The 22,589-nt window shown below is 46.5% G+C and overlaps 1 protein-coding gene across 2 annotated transcripts; it reads right to left on the reverse strand.

Moving 5' to 3' along the window:
* Positions 1–1,011: 1,011 nt before the first annotated feature.
* On the reverse strand, positions 1,012–21,631 carry slc9a1a (solute carrier family 9 member A1a). Of its 2 annotated transcripts, XR_012963250.1 has the most exons (13): positions 20,557–21,631; positions 11,988–12,460; positions 10,971–11,221; positions 9,966–10,183; positions 9,232–9,434; positions 8,354–8,443; positions 6,848–6,918; positions 6,495–6,671; positions 6,047–6,173; positions 5,853–5,954; positions 5,179–5,260; positions 1,295–4,474; positions 1,012–1,262 (listed from the first exon to the last, which is right to left on the reverse strand). XR_012963250.1 is itself a non-coding variant. In XM_076148444.1 (12 exons), the coding sequence occupies exons 1-12, from the start codon at positions 20,843–20,845 to the stop codon at positions 4,173–4,175; spliced, it is 2,385 nt and encodes a 794-aa protein (XP_076004559.1). In that variant the 5' UTR covers positions 20,846–21,631; the 3' UTR covers positions 1,012–4,172. The 2 variants fall into 2 exon arrangements, 1 of the variants encoding a protein (XP_076004559.1); XM_076148444.1 differs by having other exon boundaries at positions 1,012–4,474.
* Positions 21,632–22,589: the final 958 nt, after the last annotated feature.

Below are 22,589 nucleotides of genomic sequence, written 5' to 3' on the forward strand. Positions count from 1 at the left end.
GACAACTCTTCTTCAATAAGAAGAAACTAGCTATCATGTGTTTGTAATGATTATAACCTGGGAATTTAAGGATGAATGATCAGCTAGAAGCCTACGATGTTAATGTGAGGGGGGTTTTTCCAGCCAATACCAATTCTGGTAATTGGAGCCACAAATTGGACTCCTCAGAAGTAAGATTCACTTGGCCGAGCTGAGGCTTTGTTGGAAAACGATACAATGCATCATCCACTGACAATAAGAATGAATGGAGAGAATAAATAGACTATCTGCTTCCAAAGTGCGTCTGCGTGCATGTGGTTGTCGGGCCAAGCTGGTTAAAGCCACGCATGCTGTGCTGCACGGAAATAGAACTGAAATAAACAAACGTATCTCTGCCAAAATGTGCACAGAGTTCTGCCTGCTTTTCTCATATTCCCCATGCAAATGCTGCATCTGCCAGCAGTAGGAATGCCATTAGGGTTTGGCAAGGCAGCAGGTTCATCCTGAGTTTATTGGACTCATCGGTGCGCTTCTCCCCAATATATAAACACTCCAACTCTAAACATTTCCCTGCAGGGACTCATCATGACTTCATCAATGACGACAAAGGAAGGAATCAAACCCAAAACATTCTGGTCACCATGCATTTCATCTAAACTGTAAGTCACCACTGCCCCCTTCTGGCTCAAAGGCGCTGCTGCAGATCTACACAGTGGAGGCTCAGAATGTATAGAGGTTTTGAAATTGTTGTTAATTGAAAATAAAAATCTTCCACCATCTGAACTAATTGATCTCCTACTGATCAATCAAATCAGGTGGTGTGTAGAGTAATCAGGAGATCAAGCAAACACACGTGATGTAGGAGGAGAGGGGAGACACGAAGGGCTGCAGCCTAGGAAGGACAGAGGCCCGACTGGAGCCAGAGAACACCTGCCGTCACCCAGCTGCTCCAGAGGACCTGATAGAGGACGGCTCCCAGCTAACCAGTGAAGAGGTTAGTTACCATAAAAATCAGGAGAAACCGACACAGCGTTGCTAGAAAGTAAACTTTTTAATTTGGTACATGTTTTTATTGGAGTGATTTGTGGTCGTTTGCTTCTCTGGTCATTACACGGCTGGAATGCTGAAAGCTGAAGATGGATCAATGAGAGAGTGCACACACAGATCTGACCCATTTGTAGATTGCTGCAGATGTCCACACGTGTCCATTCTCCTGTACAGTATATATGTAGAAAATAAAATAAAGAATTATCCCAACATTTACATTTGCAAATAGCAAACTACTTCACCCAACAAACACAGAACAACAAAAGACAGTGTGGATGAAAGGCGAACAAACAGAACCCACATGTTAACTACACCGTTTATAAGGCCCGTCATGAAATACATACATTCCTTTTTCCTTAAAAGGTTTTCAGCTGAAAGCCATGCAGGATGTTTGCTACGCCGCAGTAAAGCCGTTTATTGCTCTCTCGAACGTCGCCGTTTTTAAAGACAAAAGGTAGTGATTCTGTAAAGTGCTTGGTTGTGATGGCGGCGGAGTACAGGGCCCGCCCGGAGAAAAGGCGAGGTCACAGAGGGTCATGGCCGACCTTTCGCCGCGCACCGGCTTGTGTGTTACAGTGAAGTAAGCGAGACGCGGCTCCTATACGGCTGTTAGTCACGCGTTGCCTGGCCGCTCTGACGTCATTGTATTTAAAAGAAGGACGAATCCCAGCGTTATCGCACGTTTTAGCTCCATTAGTACAAAGCAAAGTTGGCTTTCCTGCAGTGTTCTGTAGTTTCTCGCCCGTTGGTTTCCATTCATTTCACTCGTCTGAGAGAGTAGTACCACACATTCCAGTTAAACCTGTAGTTGATATACGGTAACCCAGTCCAATGATTGATTATCCATTTAAAAACAAGCTTCAACCATGGAAATGAGTAGAAATCAATAACTGTGTGGAAGTTGGGAGGTACAACACAGAATCTGAAACAGGAGAGTGCAGTAGTATTTAGCTGATTTGCAGTAAATTGGTTAAAACGTGTAAAAAACATCCGTATGGTCCTTATATATAATATATATATACACACATACATATGTCTCTCTCTAGTTTGTCTAGCACAAAATTGCATGTATTGGTTACATTACAGTTAAAATCGATGAGATAATAGATTTCAGGCCGTGTCCACTGTGAGAAGCACGAGCCTGAATGCCACAGTTTGAAAGTTTGGGTGCGTGGATCAAAATCCCTTTGGAGTGCCGTTACAGGTAAACATGAGATGGAAGAAACAAGAACAAAAGGAAAGGAAAACCCACAGTGACGCCTGAGAACTTCTGTAAAGCACACGGAGCCATGAAACACACGTCGGCCCCCCGATAAAGCACGCGACGACGCGGGCGTACGAGGCCGCTGTAAGGCAAACTGAAAACATGTACAATCCAGTCAACACACAATGAAGGCAACTGAGGAGGAGGAGAAGGAGGAGAGACACTGTGCCGCTGCAGAGACGCCTCCGGGGTGACGCCAGCGGTCATACGGGACAGGAAGTGAAGATGCAGCGATTTTTAAAAAAGGTCAAAGTCTGTGAAATCAAAAGGCAAAGTGGTAACACGTGAAGGCGGACACACAGGTTCTTCTACAGGCTGTATGGCTTCAGGTTTGACCCAAATTACATTTATTCAAAGTAAAAAGCTTCATGGAAGTAGTGGTTTTCTGGGATTTTGTCTCTTTTATTAGTTTGCTGTGATCGCATCCCCGACTAACGTTAACACGGTGGTTCTCAAGCGGTTGCTAGGCTGGTTGCTAGGGTGCTTTGCCCGCTCGACCTTCTCATCTGCGACTATCCCTTCGTTCAGAAACGTAATGTTCAACGTGTACAAGAGACAAACGCAACTCGTCCGGATGCTTCGTTGAGATATTCAAAACGCTGCGAAATTAGTCAACATCGCGGGGGTTTGCGTCACATTCCAGGTCAGTGGGCAGACGTGCAGCGTACAGACACACACACACACACACACACAGCACAGCAGAGCGATGTCTCACACCAGCAACAAGACGACAACAATGACGACTACGATTTTCTTAATGCCCGTGTTGAACTTCGGCTTGGATGTCAGCGGAGGAGCTCTCCGTGTTTTGCGTGGCTACGAGATTACAAGACTACAAGACGTCTGTTCTTAAAGGGAATTCATAAATATAGGGCGATATCATCAATATACATATTTTACATCTCTTTACTGCATAGAATTACTTTTTGTTGTTGTTGTTGCCAGGACGAGCCTACAGGTTTCCCTGTGAGTGTGAAGGTGAAGAGGCCTGGATGGCTCATTATCGCTTGACGATGACGGCGAAAGACGACCGAGCGCAGAACGTGAGGCGTCCGGATGTGACGTGTGCGGGTTGATGATATTGAAATGAGGTCATAACTCAACTGCTACTCCAGTGACTTAAAGGGCAGCTCCAAACTGAGGTCGACAAGGAAACTAAAGTTAATGTTTCAGAAAGGAGGAAACGCGATTCAAAACGCTGACGAGTGTGTCGAGCAGTGACGGTGGAAAACTCGCTGACGGAGCGGCGAGGAATTTTGCACGTGGGCGTTACTCTTGAGTCGCTCACACAGCGACTGAACCAACCCCGGCTTTAACTTACAGTACATCAAGGCCTTTGTATCCCTGAAATTAGAGGGTGAGGAAAACGTGATATGAGAAATGCAAAGTTCAACACAAAATGAGGCGAAATGCAGCGAATGAACGAGACGCAACTCCACGATTTGGATCTCCAGAACTTTCCAGTGATTGAACACAGCGCCTTGATGATCGATGAAGTCAAAGAAAATGATTTACCCGCACATTAAAAGACAGAAATATCCGTAAAAACCCGACTAAACGAATAAGAACAATCAAATATCTAATCACGAAGTAAGACAACGATGATTTGACCCTGAAATAAAAACGAGAGACATTTGTCAAAGACTAAAACAGTCCAAACCTTTGGTAATGCATAGTTCCTTCTTAGCTCAGTGACGCCCTCTGCTGTTCAGCTCCTTTCTAAAAAAATAAAGAGCGATGATAATAAACTAATGGCTCTTTTCTTCTTCTTCTGCTTCTTAAATAATCTCCTTTTGCTTTTTGTTTCTGGTTCGTACAGCATTAGCAGTTTTGGCTTGTTTTGGTTTCTACACCTCAGAGATCATTTCAAGCAGAGCCCGCTTTAGGGGAGGAAGGGTTCGTCCTCTTCCTCGTCCGCGCTGGGACCCGGGTCGCTCAAGCACCTGGTGAGCTTCTGTTGGTCTTTGGGGCCCTCCGCCTCCCCGGGCCGCTTGGTTCCGCCCAGCCCGGCTGAAGGCTTCATCATCAGGCCTCGGTCCTCCTCCTCCTCCGGGCGCCGCTGGCTGGCCTGCCTGAACTCGTCCATTACGTTGACCGAGTCTGGAGACTGAGGGGAGGCCAGGTCCACCTGGATGGTGGGGACCCTGTCCGACGACGACGGCTTGGCGCTGTAGGTTTGGGGGTCTACAGGCAGGAAGGGGGAGAGGGACTGGTTTGAACGTGACTTCACAAACAGTCAAACTCTGACTGTTAAAGAGACAGCGTGCACAAACATACAACTACATATGGACACACAACATCACTGACGCCATCTTCCACAGCAAAACACTTCCACATCACAGACACAAATGACGCAAACTGAGTCGTGACGGTTCACAACGCAAACGCATGCTGCGACACAACAGCTGCAACCCAGCGGGGCGATGACGTCATGAGAGGCTCCCCGTCAACGAGGAATGATGATGTGATCGAGCAACAGTACCAGTGACGCATGCGTGTTAGGGGGGGTTGAGGTCTTGGTGTTGGGGGGGAGGGGAGGAGGGGGGCGGGGTCATCATATCACACCTGACAAAAATGCAGCTTCTCTACGCTCGCTTACATACCTGCACTGATTTTCTCCCTTTTCTGCTGCTGAGCGGGTTTGAAATCTCTTTCTCTGCCTAAAATGAAACCACACTCCGGTTTACTTCGGCAGATACGAACAGATTTCCAACATTTGGGAAGTATTGGAACGGGGGGGGGAACAGCGGCGGTAGCAGCGAGAGCTCATGTTTGCCCCAAAATGATGAAATAATGAAGTTTCACCTATTGACTTCTAGCGTCAAGCAAAAATGGCGGCGGGGTATCAGCAGTTCCCACACGACTGCGGCTAAGACGGATGTGTTTACCTGAGGCCAGTCTGGCTCGACGGATGGTGGGGGAGTCTGGAGGCGCAGCAGGCACCGTCAGGTAGTTATTCATCTCTTTGATCTGCGGAGACACCGGGAAGTTTCATTCACAGCAACCGCAAACAATCCCAGAACTTCTACACAAAAACTCACATGAAAGGAAATGGAAAAGAGATTCACTCGCCGTCTCATTTCAGAACGTAAAGCGGCATCTCGACGGAAACATTTGAAGTGATTTGCCGCGGCTTGATACATCTTAGAGAAACTTAATTATAATAAGGCGTCGCTTTGTTAGCCTGGGCACAAATCTAATGCCTTCAATTTACCCCAAACTATTTCCATGATGTAATTACCCGGCTGATGAAATGGAAGATTGTGGCTGTGCGACTCCACCGCCCCAAATGAATCAACCGCCGTTTGTGTCGGAAAAATGAATTTAGGAAAATGATGTTGGATTCTAATTGGAGCGTAAATCATAGTTTGGACTGGATTTATTTAATTGGCCCCCGTATGAAACCAGAGGAGCTGTTTATGTTCTGGAATGTTCTCACAGCCTGTTTTGTAATTGAAGCTTCTGCTATAAAGATTCCTCAAACAATTCAACTCATACCAAACTATACTAAAGCATAAATAGCTATTTTCCTCTGACTTCTATGGTGCAAAGCTGCAGGTACCGTCTTCTCCAGGTCGACCATCCTTTGCTTCTTGAGGAGAAGGTCGCTTAGGTTGTCCTCGAACGGGTCCGCTATCAGAGTGTGTCTGTTGTAGGAGCGCAGCTGAGAGAGACAACAGAGACTAAATGAGTTTACGGAGAGCATGCAAGGAGGAATGTTTACGGACATTCGTCCGGCGGCGGCGGCGGCGTTACCCTCTGCCGTGTCCTCTGCAGGTTGCTCCTGAGGATCTTCCTGATCTCCTCCTCGCGGCCTTTGGGCAGCTGGGACAGCGCTCGGTCTGCGGGCGGGGCGGCAGGAGGCTTCTTAGGCTGGATGTTCCTGGAAATGAGCAGGGAAGCTTTTGTGAAATCTCATTGTGCTCGATTCCTACTGCACAGGAGTTACAATCGCCGTGGAGACAACCGGCTACAACTCCAACAATTCATCTGGAACAACTTCAAATGAAGTAAGCGTCAAATATCTACAGAACGACAGCACAGCAGAGGGATGAATAACGATATACTAGCAGGTTTCAGAAAGCCGCTAAATCGACATTGGTGATCAAAAAAGCAAGGACATGATCAAAAGTCTTAACCAGAGAAGGAAAACCAAAATGAGGTCCATGTGGGCATTTGTGACACAGGCTGTGTTGTGACTCACTGCATGGAGACGGTGGAGGGCATAGCAGCGGTCAGCTTGACCCCCCCTCCGCTCTCCACCAGCTCGATGGCCTGTTTCATCTCCATCTTGTGGTAGAAGGCGATGAGCTGCGGCTCCTTGGAGCGCTCGCCCGCTATCAGGTACTTCTTCACGTACTTCTTATTGAAGCGGTTCAGCCTGGAGGAGGAGGAAGGGGAGAGACGGATGAGAACGAGGAAACGAGAGGCACAGCGGGCGACGGCAGTGTGTGAGAGGAGAGAGATTGGACAGATGGATCAGTGCTGCTTCTAATACAGTCAGAGTCCCTGTGTAGTCTGTGATTGGTGTGTCAGATCAGTGTTCTACAGCCATACTTGTCCTTCCAGTGGTGATGCCCGTAGTGCCCACAGATATCCTCAATTCCAGTCAGTAGGTGATCCAGGAACTGGGGATGAAAAGAAAGAACAAGCATAACAGCAGGCAGGACAAAGCAAACGGCGGAGATGAATCATTCTGGTTCTCGGTCATCCCTCACAAAAACATTGGATTGAATTTGCTTCTGTGTCGCTGAACAAGAAAATGTAAATCATTACACACTTCCTGTTTGACACTTTGCTGTTTTCTGCTTGTGACTTAGAGGCAAAATCAAACCTATTTATCGTGCAGTCGTCGGTATACAGTGTTTCTCCAACCCTCTGGACACACAGCTGCATCTCAAATGCTTTTTTTGTTGCTTCAACGGTGCATGCTACACCCGCCCACCACAGGTATTCATGTGAGAAACCCAGCAGGCGACTAGACAAACACACTGTACTGACAAAGCTGCGTGAGAACCGGAGAGGTGAACCATTTGTCGCTTCATCTGGCAGCCACCTCTGTCGTCGTGACCTCAGTGGCAGGTGACAGACTGACAGGCTGTGTTGCCATGGGAACGCGTAATTAAGCCAAAGGCACATCGTCTAATAATGCTTTGTTAGAGCTGATTTGCAGAAGGAAACGTGGAGACATCAAGATGTGAAGAATCTTTACGCTGATAATCAACCCAACAATACATCACAACACACAATCTTTTCACAGCTTCAACTCATTTTAATTGTGTTCAAACTATGGCACATATATGTGTGTGTATGTGTTCGTTGACACCTGCCGTTCTCTACTTTCACTCAAACTCCTATCACAACCTGCACTCTGCAATCTATGACCTTTAGATTCCCGTCCCCATCAGAGCCAGAGAACCCCTGAGAGGCACTTAAGAAGCAGCTTCAAAACAGGTGGCAGCAGCGGCGGGACTTCACACTCTTTCCTTATTGAACAGAACAGGTTTGGATTTGTGGCCACTCTCCACAAGCCGGTCTGAATGTGCCCACGGGCGGCCCCGCACACTCCAATCACAGGCCATTAGGAGAGACTGCTCTCTGGCCTCCAGCACTGGTGACTCACACAAAGCCCCAGGGAAGGCTCGCTCTCTCGCCCTCGCTCTCTCGCCCTCTCGCCCTCGCTCTCCCTCTCAGTGAGTGTGTGTGTGTGTGTTTATCTAGGGTGTGTAAATAGCTTTAAACCTCTAAGGGACTGCGAACCACAGAGGTTACTTGCGGATGTGTTCCAGTTCCTAATAAGGAAGTGGACTGTGTGTGTTTTACTTTATAAATCCCAGGTTGGACATTCAGATTATGCGGTGTGAGAGTTACAACACACAGCCAGCAGAGGGAAGCAACCATCACAATGTGATCAACCACAAGGGCTCAGAGGATAGCTTCTATTTAAAAAAAATGATATAATCTTACATAACAAGAATCAGAACACACACATCTTGCATGGATAACTCGTTCTGAACTGTTGTTTCACTAAAAGGATGAAGAGAGGGAGGAGAAGGTTTGTACCTGTGTGTGGATCTCCTCGTTAATGGAGCGTTTGGCCTCTTGCTTCTTCTTCACTGCCAGCAGATCCACCAAAGGCTTGATGGTCATCCCCTGCAATGAAGGAAGAACGGGAGCAGATGTAAACAGACAAACAGGAAGTTCTTTGTGAGGGAACAGCGAACGCCTGACAGCTCAGGAGCCCGTCAGGTGTTTTCATCTCGCCTCCTCCATTTGCATCTCGGGTCACATTTGCATCCTTTTGATTCTTCCGACTTCACTCTGGGCCGAGAGCGTAAACTTGCTTTACAATCGATTAAAGTCAAATGTAGGTCAGTAAGCCGAGTTTCCTCCTTTTCACACACACACACACACACACACACACACACACACACACACACACACACACACACACACACACACACACACACACACACACACACACACACACACACACACACACACACACACACACACACACACACACACACACACACACACACACACACACACACACACACACACACACACACACACACACACACACACACACACACACACACACACACACCGGGGTGAAAGGTCGCTTTTTCTCCTTCCTCATAGCTCCAAACTGCAATCAGCAGTAAAACTTCCTCTAAATCACTCGTTGCAAATCCTTCATGCACGCACGTACGCTTTGTTGTTTTTATTTAAAAGGTGTGCTGGATGATTATAAAGACTTTGGGTATTTGTAGATGGTGTGCCTGTGTGTAGCATGCTGTCAGATTGAGTTCAGTCATATTGATTAAAAATTATCCTAAAGCAAAATTTGCAACACGAATCAAAGATGCATCTCGTGAATTCTAACCGTCTCTGAAATAACAGAGCAGAAGATTCAACAGGACGGGGCGTCTCCATACCTGGACAAAGACGGTGAAGAAGATGACGGTGATGATGGCGGTGAGGAACAAGTCTCTCTTGGGAAACAATTCCTCTTCCAGCAGGAAGCCGAGGGAGAAGGCGATGGCCCCTCGCAGGCCTCCGTAGGCCACAATGAACTGGTCTTTGGTGGTCAGCTTCACAATGCGGAACTTGTTGATCATGAAGGTCAAACCGACCACGCCTAGAAAGGACGACATGGCCATCAACCGCACAATCACACACACAAAATAGTTAAGACTCCAAAATTCTAGTTCTTCAACTAGAATTTTATAATACGGACACATTTCTTATGGAGCAACTGTTCCAAGAAAGAGTGTGGAGGATTATAACTTAATACAGGTATTCCCTTTCATCCTCAGCTGCTGGATGAAAGTCATCATCTTGGGGAAGAGCAAGCATTTGGAAATGTAAGTCAGAATTCTTAATGAGCGAAGCGTGACTGACTGACTCTTTCTCTGACATTCCTCCCTGTAAGGCCTTGTGACAGGCTGATGTCAACAAGGAAATCCTATGTGTGTGTGTGTGTGTGTGTGTGTGTGTGTGTGTGTGTGTGTGTGTGTGTGTGTGTGTGAGAGAGAGAGAAAGAGTGTGTGTGAAAGCACATGATGGCCACATCTCTCCCTCCCCTCTGCTTAACGCTCCTCTTCCTTTCTCACAAGTGTCCAAAGACTTTCCGTGTACAACCCATCATCAATACTGCAGCGCTGCTGACCTATGACCCGAGCCACCAGACACAGGAGAACAGTGACGGTGACGAAGGTCCAGTTCCAGGAGTGAGGTCCTTCCACCGTGGCCACGCCAAGGAAGATGAAGATGAGCGTCTCGCTGACGCTGCTCCACATTTTCAGGAAGTACTTGATGGTGGTGTGGGACTTGTGCGATATGTTGGCCTCCACGTAGGGACGCATCACTGCGCCACACGCTATCAGCCTGAGCGGAAGAGAAGTGAGACATTTACAAACACATTTCAGTAGCAATCCATGCAAAGTCGGAGATGTGTTATTGAACATAAAGCTAAAATGGATGCGAGCGGCGATTACGGTTTTTGTTAACTCGGATGGAAAGCAGCACCTATAAGGAAATAGTGCTTTGACCCAGGTCTCTGGCAAGAGTGATGTCAGAGGCACCCACATTACGAGTGCTCCAGTTACCAGGCTTGAGTTCCGTGCTGCTTGGGGAAACACGTGACACTCTCCAGAGATTCCCCATCTCTGCCTGGTGACCACTTCCTCTATTCCATTCTCGGGTCACGCGAAACACTCACTGTGACAGAAATACGGCAGCCTTGAAGAGTTCTTTAAGCCAGGAGGGGCGGCCTTAATATACATCACCCACCATCTGCACTATGTGTCAATAAGTCATAGCACAAATGGATGGCTATGCAGTGGAGCGTTTGGTAAGAAGCAGCCGCACAGAGCATGTCGGGTGGCCGTAAATCCAAGATAGGCGGGTGTGTGTGTGTGTGTGTGTGTGTGTGTGTGTGTGTGTGTGTGTGCAGCGAACCTAAATCCATTTATTACACCACTGGTTATACAGGGTGTGATCTGATGATATACGGCTTACTATCCTGGGGAAAAAGGAGGAGATGAATTTGTCTCCCCTGTGCTGCTTCCAGTGCAAACAACCCACTACACACACCTCAAGGTGAGAAAACCTGTTGCATTCTGGGCCCAATAATAGAGTCCATCTGTATGATCCCCCTCGCCCCCCCACTCACGCCATGATGCCTGACAGGTGGAACATCTCGGCCGTCAGGTAGGCCATGTAGCTGTACAAGAAGACGAAGAGCGGCTCGATGACGCGCGTGTGGGCGGTGAATCGCGACGTGAAGGCGGCCAGGATGCCGTAGAGGGCGCCGACCAGCACGCCGCCCACCGCCACCACCAGGAAGGAGATGATGCCCAGGAGGCCGTCCAAGACCGTCACCGTGCCGACAGCTGCAAATTCCTCAAAGAGGTGGTAGAGCACCTAAGGGTGTGTGAGACAGAGAGACAGAGAGAGAGAGACAGAGACAGAGAGAGGGAGAGAGAGAGAGACAGAGAGAGAGAACAGAGAAGGATGCATGAATAGGAGGCATATAAATAGATAAGAGAAAGAAAGGAAAGGACATATATGATATTTTAATAATACCTCAAAAAGCCTAAAAAAGGGTTTTGGTATAAACACGAGTTTGTTAAATCTACGTACCTGCTCCCAAAATCCTACTGTGTTTCAAAAGAGGAAAGAACGGCGAATAAAAGAGGTCATGATGGAATTCATCTAAACAAATAGAGTAACACCTGCAGTGTGTTAACGTGACGCACAAAAAGCAGGTTTAACACCAAAACTAAAAAGTAAAATGTTGTCTTTATTTTGTATTGTGCAGCATCGTCAGCACATTTCCTAGATTAGACCTTGTAACTATGGTGACAATACACAGCTGAACATGCCATTGAAAGCGTGGCGATGCTGAGCTATTTAGATATTGCAGAGACGCTATGTGTGTGAGGTCCAACTTGCAGCTGGATATAACAGTGTGAGCCGCAGCAAATGGCCCCTGTGGAATGAGTATGCGAGGCACGTGGGGATAAGGACTTCTAACAGGTTTGCCTGCCAACTTTTGGTGTTGGGTGACCTTCACAATCGACCGGTGGAGGCCGGAGCTTTGGCGCTTGTGAGTGAGTAGGGTTTGCTGGCGGTCTAGTTAGTGGTTCATTAAGACGTGAGGTGAACTCTTTTGTCCCCAACAACTCACCACAGTGACGGCGTCGTTGAGCAGCGACTCCCCGAACACCAGGATATGCAGCAGCTCGTTGATGTGGATCTCCTCGAACACGGCCAGCACGGCGACGGGATCCACGGCCGAGACGATGGCGCCGAACAGCAGGCAGGGCAGGAGCTCCAGCTGCGAGAGGTCCGACTGGTAGCCGGGCTTGATCTGACACACGGTGTACAGGAGGCCCCCGATGAAGAAGGCGTTCCACAGGGTGCCCACCACGGCAAACATCAGGATGGTGCCCAGGTTCTCCATGAATGGGCGGATGGGCAGGAAGTAGCCGGCGTCCAGGATGATGGGCGGTAGCAGGCAGAAGAAGAAAACTTCATTGTTCAGCACGCGGGGCACGACCCCCCCGGCCAACTTGATGAGCCCCCCCACCAGCAGGCCCACCACGATCAACAGGCAGCTCTCGGGCACGATGTTGGACAGGCGAGGGATCACGTGGAACCCTGGGAGGAAAGGAAGGGGGGATGAAAAGAGGGACAGATAAGAAAGATGAGAGAGAGAGAGTAACAGTAACATATAGGCGAGCGCCTGTGTGTGATGTTTACGTCAAGTAGTTGCTGTGGGACTGATGAGAGCCATGGAATTTCTACGGGGGGAAAAAAAGGAAACGCAGAAGGACATTCTGTAGAGACGATTTGTCCCGTTTGGCCCTACATCCAGGAAGATAACGCTTACAAAACATAACATAATCCGATTCCAGGAGAGTTGACTTAAAAACAAACTTCTTGAATGGTCCATATGAAGCATTAGAGGACTTTCGTCACAGCATTGCAGCTCTGACGCACGTTCGCTCGCAGACTCTGGTTCGGGTCGAGCTTTCAAGAGCTGGACGAATGCCCGGCAAATCAATTGCAGAAATAAGGGGAAAGTTTGTCATTAAAAAGGCTTTCTTTATGGCTCCAAAAGAATGGACCCACCACAGCCTCCATTACTCCTTAACCATGAAACCATAAACACAGACGGGGCTCTATGTATACATACACTGGGGGGGAAGGGGGAGGACAACTGTAGCCTAAACATAAATAGCAAAGACGGTGGATGAAGGCTTCAAGGAGACAGCAGCATGCAATCCCGTAGAGACATAAGACTTCCCCCCCTCTGATATATTTACACCCGTGCAGGCATGAGGCCACGTCACCTTCAAGCTGTCACAGTGTCATTGAATTAACAAAGCCTGATCGGGCAGCTGTGACGCAGGCATGCACACACAGAAACTTGAACCAGTAGCGGCTACATGCTCCCATGCTGGCTGAACAATCTCATAGGGGTGGATGATATGACATTGTGCGCCATGAAACTGACATAGGCCTGAAACACAACCTGCTAGCTGCCTGACTGTTCGTAGACAGACAGTAGATGGTAATGGAATAAGGATTCATGGTGGTAAGGAGTCAAGGTAACACTTTAAGATTAATATGGAGTTTACTGAATCAAGATTTAGTTAAGGAAAGTCTTTGTGGGAATACTAAAGAGTGGGGATTTCAAGTTGGGACAGTATTTGAGTGATTCAATGAACAAGACTGACAAGCACAAGCATATTTAGTTTTAGAATGCAGCTGTGTGCCGCTGGGATCTCAAAGCTCTGGTGGATCAAACTTTGAAGAGTGATCCTTTGTATCAAAAACAGCGCGAGTGTGTGAGGCCTATTCTCCCACAACCCGACGTCAGCGGATGAGCGAGCCCAGAACTCCACAGAGGCTCGCGAGTATCAAAGATGTTCTTTTGAAAGCTGATGGTAAAGAATGACACATTAACCCCTTGTGCGCCTTCCTAAAAGTCTGTGTGATAGGAAGGATGCAAGTCAGAAACGACCTAAAGTGCAAAACCTATTCAAGAGACAGCAAGAATCTATTGACTGTAAGACATAATCAAATAAATTAATCAAGGCTACATCAGCACCATGATGGTCGCAACAATCCATTCGCCTATTAAAATTCTTACAGCCGATATTACTTATCGAAACGTCATTAAGAACGCAGGCCCACAGAGGTCTCACTGTGGCACGGCAGATTCCACAAGTGGACCCTGCCGCTTCCAGGAGGCTAATTGGCTCCCTGTTGAGCAGAACGGAGAGGTTCCTCAGAGAATCGCCCAAGCTGTGCCGGTGATTAGCAGGAAACCTCTGACACTCTATCAGTTTGTCATCTCCCTCACTGCTTTATTAAAAGATGGAAAGAATTGCAATATCCTCTTTTGGTTGCTTTGACGAGTTTGTTCAACCCGGGCTTACGAAACTGTAATGTGTTATGAGATCCTCGACGGCAAACGTCTGCTCCTTAACAAGGCGCTCTACGTCTACAAATAATGACCTTCACGGGACTTGTGCTCTACATTTCACACATTACATATTCATGGAGTGAGACCTTATTACTTGAATTCCCACAGCGGTGCTGACTCACTGAATGTAATAGCCCTGTGTGTGTGTGTGTGTGTGTGTGTGTGTGTGTGTGTGTGTGTGTGTGTGTGTGTGTGTGGCACACGTTACGGCTGTTGAAACTGCAAAGGTTTAAGGAAACAAGATTACAAAGCAACGGCCTGTGAATTCACCACCTAATCTGGTTGTTTCATCAAAACAGACGCACCCATTATACAAGGAAATGATCACAAAAGCCAACATCATGTGAGAATGAGAAGCTGTTTAAAACCTCGTTTACAGTCAGTCAGCTATCTTCTCTCAACTCTGACTATAGGCAAAAAGGCCATTAAGCCGTACACGACGCGTTCAGTGAGTCTGCCTGCCCAGCGAGGAAACACAAGCAGGATACTCTGTTCAACGTGTTTACATGCCTGAATAAATACTTTTACAAATCGCAGAATCTCAGCCTGTAACTCGACGTGAGCATACTTGCATTTGTGCCAGTTTCCATGGCATGACCCTAAGTGAACTTTTCAAATTCATGTTAACACACTGAAAGTCACAGGAGAGAAGCTCAGGATTTACAGGGCACTAAAACAGATGGGAACACCTCACACACACCTCCCATCGTCCAAACATGGCATTCTTCTGGTTACGTACAGAGTTATTAAAAATTCAGGACTGAAATAACGTCAAAGCTCAAAGCAAATATGACTGAGGAGACCGTGGGAAGCTGAGTGAGGGACTCTCGTTCAATTTTGTTGTTTTAAGGAAAGTGTTTTTCTGTGCAAATGATTAACTTAGCCAGAGTGCTTTTGTGTGTGTGTGTGTGAGAGCCAACACAGTCTATGAATCATCATCCTGATACAGTCCAACTGTCACTTGCGTTTGTCTCAGACAATCGGGGAATGAGAGAAGGAAGTCATGTTTCTGCAAAAATATAAGGCTCTGTGAGTATCAGTGAGACTTACTATTTGTTACTTATGCTTAAAAAATGGCTAACAATAATATAAAGGCTATAAAGGACATTCATTTGTTGAGCAGGAACAACAATATTTCATGAGCAGGAATAGAAACATCATTTACAGTCTGAGCCCATAGCTGACTGAAGCTACAGGAGAACAATAATGAAACAATGTTCACCGCCAAACCATTGGGAAGTGTCATAATCTTGATCAAAGCCTCACCGACAAAGGCATCTTGGCTGAGCGAGCCTGTTGTGACTGGATGGACTAAAGTAATTAAAGCCGAGGCCTCCAGCAGGCACATACTGAGCGCAGAATCCAGGCCGGCTTAATGATCCATTATCATTCACTGGTGAGCAGAAAGTCAAGTCCGTGAACCCTGATCAACCTGGGGGGGAGGATGACTCATTGCCGCGCTCGGACAAGGAGGCTTTGCTGTTCCGTACAAAAAGACCACTGTCAAAACTCTCAACATCTCCAGGACGTCGGACAAAAAGCTCAGTGGACGCCAGGTACTCCAGGGATCTCAAATGATCGCGGCACAAAGAGACGTGTCATCCCGGCTTCTTTGTTCACGTCACAGCCCTGCCGAGTGATCGACGTTTTCAATTAATTGCGCCGGTCAATGAAGTGCTGTCGCTGCTGTCTAAGAGTGATGACAGTCGGCACATTCAGACGTTTCCCCCTGTGCGACTCCAACCATACGAGTCATTACGAAGTGAAGAGAACTCCGCACAGAAGATGAGATAGTACAAAGAAGGCAGGCAGAGCTCACAGAATAACATCTCATATGCATACATGTGTACTGTACTAAGAGTTCTCTGTGGGAGATAATCATTAAAGGTTTGAATGATTTTCATTGAAATCCTGTCAGATTCTTCAATCAGGCCCTGTAACCTGCTGGTCAACAACAGGAAGTGCTGTGCTTGTTCCACTCCATCTTTACGCCATAAGGTCACTGAAACCCTTAACAGCACTTACATTTCCACATGTGTACCCAGTGTCAGCGCTGCCTGGCACTGGCTCCACGTTATCATCTCCAAAGCAAAGAGCCGTGTCCTGTTGCCAGGTGACTAATTGCACAATGCTGGCAAGCGAAGGATGAAGCGAGCATAAAAGATTAGAGACAAACAATTTCACGTCCTCTTTGTTGAAGCGAGTGACCGATGATACGGCGGCTCGCTCTTCTTTTCCTTTCTTTCCATTGCCGTCAACGTGATAACCTGTCCAGCTAATCGTTCCAACGTCCACATTTTCAAGTTCAAAGGTCGGACAGGACACAGAAGCCATTTGTTTTAAGAGCGACGGCGTCTTTGTTCCAATAGTGCCATGTAGAAAATAAGCTTTTTGCGACTCATTGTTTGTTTATCTGATGGAGGCCATTGTGCTCCTCAGGTTGCTTGCGTAAGACTTGTGTAGCTTTAAATTATTAATAATGGCCTGGTTGTGTATGTTAGGTAGAGAGCTCTTGCCATTTATGGAGGGGGAAAAAAGATCCTAAATTCAGCCAATTCACGAACACGTCTTACACTGTAGGTGCTTAGTGGCGTAAATTCTGTGATGATATCAAATGTCAGCCAGCTACAAGCAACATATAAACCATCTGATGATCAATATTGGGATGCATTAACTGGGTGGGAAAAGAACAGAGCCACGTGAAGATTGCCTTTAGAAGTAAACACAAGGCAGCTAGCCAAAGTTCGCCTACGCACAGATTCTCAGGAAAGAGGGGCGTCTTGTTCAGAACTTAATGGGTTCAACGTACAGTTTCTACTTCTAAGTGCTGTTTTAAATAAGAGAGGACAACAATTGATTTGCCAAGTTGTTCTACGATGTCAAACACATTGATCTGTAACAGAACATTATGTCTGAACTGCGACCACAAGCCTCGAGGGGAAATGTTAATGAACTGGACGACTTGGAACACATCAGCATACGGACGATAACATCTATTAATTAATTGAGAGAAATGTATTGCAAACAGAGGGGTTAGCTTTCATTGTCACAGACTTGTTTAAATTTAACAAGATGTTGTTTTTATATCAGCCAACATTTCACTAATGGATACGGGAAACCCGTGCACTGAACCATTACCAAATAAAACATTCAACGTAAAGTAAACAGTGCAACTACAGTTTGTGATACACTAAACCTGGACTCTCTCTCCCACGCAGGACAAAATTAAGGCCAGGAACTTTGTACTCAAGAAGAACAAAAGGTGTCCATCGAAGGGATCGCCACAAAACTATAAAAACGCAATCACCCGGGACTGTAAAAGCACAAACTACAGAGAAGGAATGAGTCCAGAGGTGACTTTGTGGCTCATCCCAGTGATGCTGATAATGTCTCCGTCCTTGGATATCATGGATTGCAAAACTAGAGTGTGTTTACTTAAGATAAAGTCATCTTGTATGGATTGGGCACGTCTCTCTTGGTTAAACATTCACTTATTATTCCTGCGAAATAACTGCAGTATTCATGAATCAATTTGAATCAAGACGTAATAGATCTGTGAAACTTATACCCCTGTCTGACCCATAGTTTACAAGTTAAACAAAGCGGTGTGAGAGGTATAGTCGTGCATATAATGTCTGGTAATACACAAGTATAAAAGATCCCACAGCCTCATGGCTCCTCTCAGGGGAATTCATCATAAGCGAACAAGTTAAGACTGTGGGTTTGGATGGTTTCTCGAGGTAAATCAGGTTAAAGCTGCATTTTACAACAAGCGATCAACACGCGATCTGTGTGTGACTAAGACGACGATTGTGGAAAGGACAGATATTGAATTTGTAATATCTGTGTAATCTAGGGCCGCCATTGCTTCAACTAGTAAAGCGACCCCACTTCTTTACTTCACTTGAGTGCTTCCATTCAAAAGTCTTTACATGTGAGGCCCTCTCCTTGAGTGGAGTAGTTGAATCCCCCACCTATTGGACCATAATGAGGAATACAAAGAAGAATATGTGGAATGTAGGGACACATTTCGTAAATGGGTTTCATATAAAAACGAGCCAATAACAGAAGTTCTTCATGTCATTGTGACTTGTGTCCGTAACTTGGTTGCAGACAATGGAGGAAGACGGGACTCCATTCATATTTCCTGACTCCTACACCGACTACGAGGCTCGGGTTGCAGTCCAGCCCCCACAATGACAAAAAGCAAACACGGATAACAGCAACTCTCTATTGTAGTTTTCAGTACGTGACGGTACATAAAGCGAGTAAAGACAGGCCTCCTCCTCAACTTGTCCGGCCATATTTGGCCTATAAACGGAGAGGGAATTTAATGCGGCATTTCAAACATGTTGCACAGAGATTCATAATTCTCCAGGTTTAAATGATGTGCCAAGGCTTTCTTCTTCTTCTAACAATTGCAGTTACCCTCATACTAACATATGCGACATATTACAATTACAGAATCATTAACAAGATCAAGGTCATTCAGATAATAATGGTGATTACACCTTAACGGCCCAAACACACCCCTCCTCTAAACAAACTGAGAAATACGTTATACATTATTTTTGAAACTTCTACATGGGAATCTGGTGCTGCCTTGTTAAACAGCGTTAAGACAGATTGTTAAAGGAAGCTAATTTCTCTACACCATAGGTCGGTTGCCTCATTAGAGAAGCTACAACAGGAATATCTAATAAGCATTAAGACTATGGCTCTAACCATAACACTGTCAGGTTATATTTTCAGTAAAATTACATCTCTTGGGTTTTAAATTATATGAGGAGCGTTTGCGCTGGTAAAAAATTGATTCAAGAAAGACGGGGCTCATAAGAGATTCATGGCGAATGGATGTGCATTCAGACTTGTAAGTGTAAGATATTGGGTCCATGAACATGAATCAGACACTAGGCCAAAGCCAAGCAGTGTAGCAGTCACATCAAATTACCAAGGGACCATTTGCAGGAGTCCCAGGAATAATCACAAGCTTTGGGTCGATCACCGCTGCCTACTGCTGCCGTCAGCCTGCTCTCCTTCAATCTCATCTTTCTGCTTCCTCTCCCTTATTCCGGAGCCTCTTCCTCAGCACCGCGATCTGTCACCTTCAATGTAACGCCCTTGGGCTGCCTTTCACCAGTGGACCACTCCAGCTAGGTGTCCCCCCGCTCACCGTCTTTACCCAGATATGCTGGGTGACAGTGATGAGGCAGCATTCTCCCTGACCTTAACAACAGGCTGTCAATCCCCCTGATGTCACTGGCATCTGAGAAGCTGCTGGCTCACACTGTAGAAAGAGACAGTAGGGGACACTGCAGTATTTGGAGGACAGCAGAACGCCTGGTGGGATTGATTATAAAAAGAAAGACAGGATAGTTTACAGAAGGAAAGACTTGGAAGGAGGAGGAGGAGGAGGAGGAGGAACAATGCAGCCACACTAAATCAAGTGCAGTGCCGGGCAGCAGCGTTTTAGTGTGCTTCAGTTGGTATTTCAGTCTAAACTGACACTCAATTATTACTGACCGAGTGGTGATACAAGATGCCATTTTTTCCTTGGTGAAGAACATAAGACCAAAGCTACTTTGTAGTTTTTCAGCAAAAAGTGAACAATTGTGGAATGTCACTTGACAAACAAATAAATATCGTCGTATAACCCCATTCTGTGTACTTGAAGCATCCCTCATGGCATGTTTTGAAGAAGCTTTGGTTTGCAGCAGTGCAGCATGAGACCCGTTTGTTGTAAACTTGCCAAACTGTGGCCGTTCAATATCCTGACTGGTATACCAACATGCTTAGTCATCACTGAGTAAGAACAGGAGTGAGAACAGGTCTGGCAAAAGGCCCTGTCCACACACAGATGACAAATCTGAGTAGTAAGCTGCATGACGAAACATTATTGATTACCTCCAGAATCACTGATCAATGAGTTGTCCTGTTTTGTCAGCACATCTTACATTGCAATGTGCTACTGTACATGAAGCAGCATGTTGGCGAAACTATCTAAAGCTGTGAAGGCACTACAACAGGTTCACCATTGTAGGTCCAAGAGCAGACATATCTGAATAACAGATGAATCTACATCATGATAGCTCTGCCTGAATGTCTGTCATCTTAGACCATTCTTCTCTACGTGATGTGATCAAACAAGACGTAAGTTGTAGCGATGAAGCAACATCTGACAGACTGCAGATGGACCAGCATAGTACTACAACATAGGATTACAATGAAGCATTTCCTGGAATGACATTCAGCTGACACTTACCTAACTTCATTAAGGAGGCCAGCAGCACCCATAACGAGATCAAGAAGGGGGTTTGGATGTGTTCGTAATTAAGGCCGAGCACCGGGAAAGCCTTCTTGGTGAAATTGCCGTCGCCCGACACTTTATGCTTATCCACGCTATCTTTGTGATGGGTTTGCGGGGAGCTGGCAGCTGCGGGAGGGAGCAGGGAGCCCCCCAAACACACTACAACCAGTACCAGGAGCAGCCCGCGCTCCGGTAAACTCGTACCGAAGCCGGCCGTGTTACGTGAACCAGTCCGCAAAGGCATGTTGAAGAGCAGCGGGAAACAAACTCGTTTTTAAGGTTAAGGAAGTTGGCTTAAACTCCGCGCCGGTAGAATAATTAACACTTCAACAGTCTTTAGTCATGATAAATAGCTGTAATAGTCCAATTCGCAAACTTTAAACGACCGCAGAACATCAATTCTGCTAGCTAGCTTGACTCCAGCGCGCCGTAGTTTCTTAGCCAGGTAAACACGGGCCGGGCCGTCAGAGGGAAGCAGGAAAAGGGGGAGAGATGCTCAGGCGCACCGCCGCTCTGTTCTCAACCGCGACACCGTCACACAAACGCGAATAAAGTCTCTTCAATTTCATCTAAAACACAGCTCGTTCCGTTTGTGTGTCAATGGTCAGCAACGTCCTCGTCGATGAAGGATGTCATGGTTGAAGCTGGAGGCAGACTGCACAGCGCTATCCCTCCCAGTGCTCCTCTTCCCCCGCGACAGTCCAAGGAACTCGTCCGTGAGGCGAGTCTGGCGGTGTACGGACGTTGACCTTGAGTGAAAGCGACACAGCCGTCACAGCGCATGTTGCACCGTAAAGATGTCAACTTTTGTATCTTTGTGTCCGAGTATGTATCATTTTCCACCGCGTCTTCTTCAGTGCGTCGCTCGGGCAGGACAAGACCTTGGTGCGGCTCAGGTCACAGGGAGGGGATGGGGTGGGGTGGGACGGGAGGGGGCTGCTGGTGTGATGCTCTGCCCGGTCTCAGAGGCGCGTCCCGGGATGTGAAGGCTGCCGGTGTCCGCTCGTGTCTGAGGTGGTATCAGGCTAAATACAACCTTCAAACGCGGAGGCTTTCGCGGAGGATCGGCGGAGGGGAGGAGTAGAGAGGCGGGAGGGGGCGGGGGAGGCGCTCACAGAGACACCTAGAGGACAGGAGGCTCCACTGCACCCTCCGAACCTGAACACACCTACAGCTTTATAATACATTCTAAATTATATACTTTCAAATATTATATTATGATATTTAGACCTCTCTTGAAATATTAAGATGATCCTAAAAATATTTCGACTTTCTCAAAATGTTATGACTTTATTCTAGAAACCTATTTAATACTATATATAATATATATAATATTTTTCTCTAAATACTTCAGACAATGGTGCTGAAAACTTTCTGAAAGTATTATGACTGTATTCTTGTAAGGAATTTTTACTTGACAATTTAATAGAGTTTTGTTTTCAGATATATTGATATTTCTGCCAAGTTAAACAAAAGGAAACGTCACTAATGTGATTTTGTCCAAAGGCAACCTGCCCTTTTTTTTGTTTACAGCCTCCACAGTGTGATTACATTACATTACGATCATTTTATCCAAAGCGACTTACATTACATTACCACCCTTTGCAGAGGGGGGAGCAATTGAGGGTTCAGTGCCTTGCTCAGGGGCACCTCGGCAGGGGCTCAAACCGGCGACCCTACGGTTCCCAAGCGGAAGCACTACCCACTGAGCCACTGCCTCCTGTGATCAGAGATCTGTAGTCTTTAGACACAAATACAATCAGTAGGAATAAGTAGATTCCTGCTCAAAGACACACACATCAACAGAGATAGATTTTTGTCATACAGGCTTGAACACAGGTCACCCTTACTATCACTCCAATTTGTGTTACAGCTCTGAAGAACACGCCTACATTAACTATATTGTGCCTTGCTTATAAGATCACTAACAAGGCAATTAGTTACGCAAGTGTGATTATTCAGATCATCTCCTGGCCTTTAGCTAGCCT

Source organism: Genypterus blacodes, unplaced genomic scaffold (genome assembly GCF_046128005.1).
Source record: "Genypterus blacodes isolate CSIRO-AG114 ecotype Tasmania unplaced genomic scaffold, CSIRO-AGI_Gbla_v1 ptg000040l_1, whole genome shotgun sequence".
In the NCBI taxonomy this organism is placed as follows: Eukaryota; Metazoa; Chordata; class Actinopteri; order Ophidiiformes; family Ophidiidae; genus Genypterus; species Genypterus blacodes.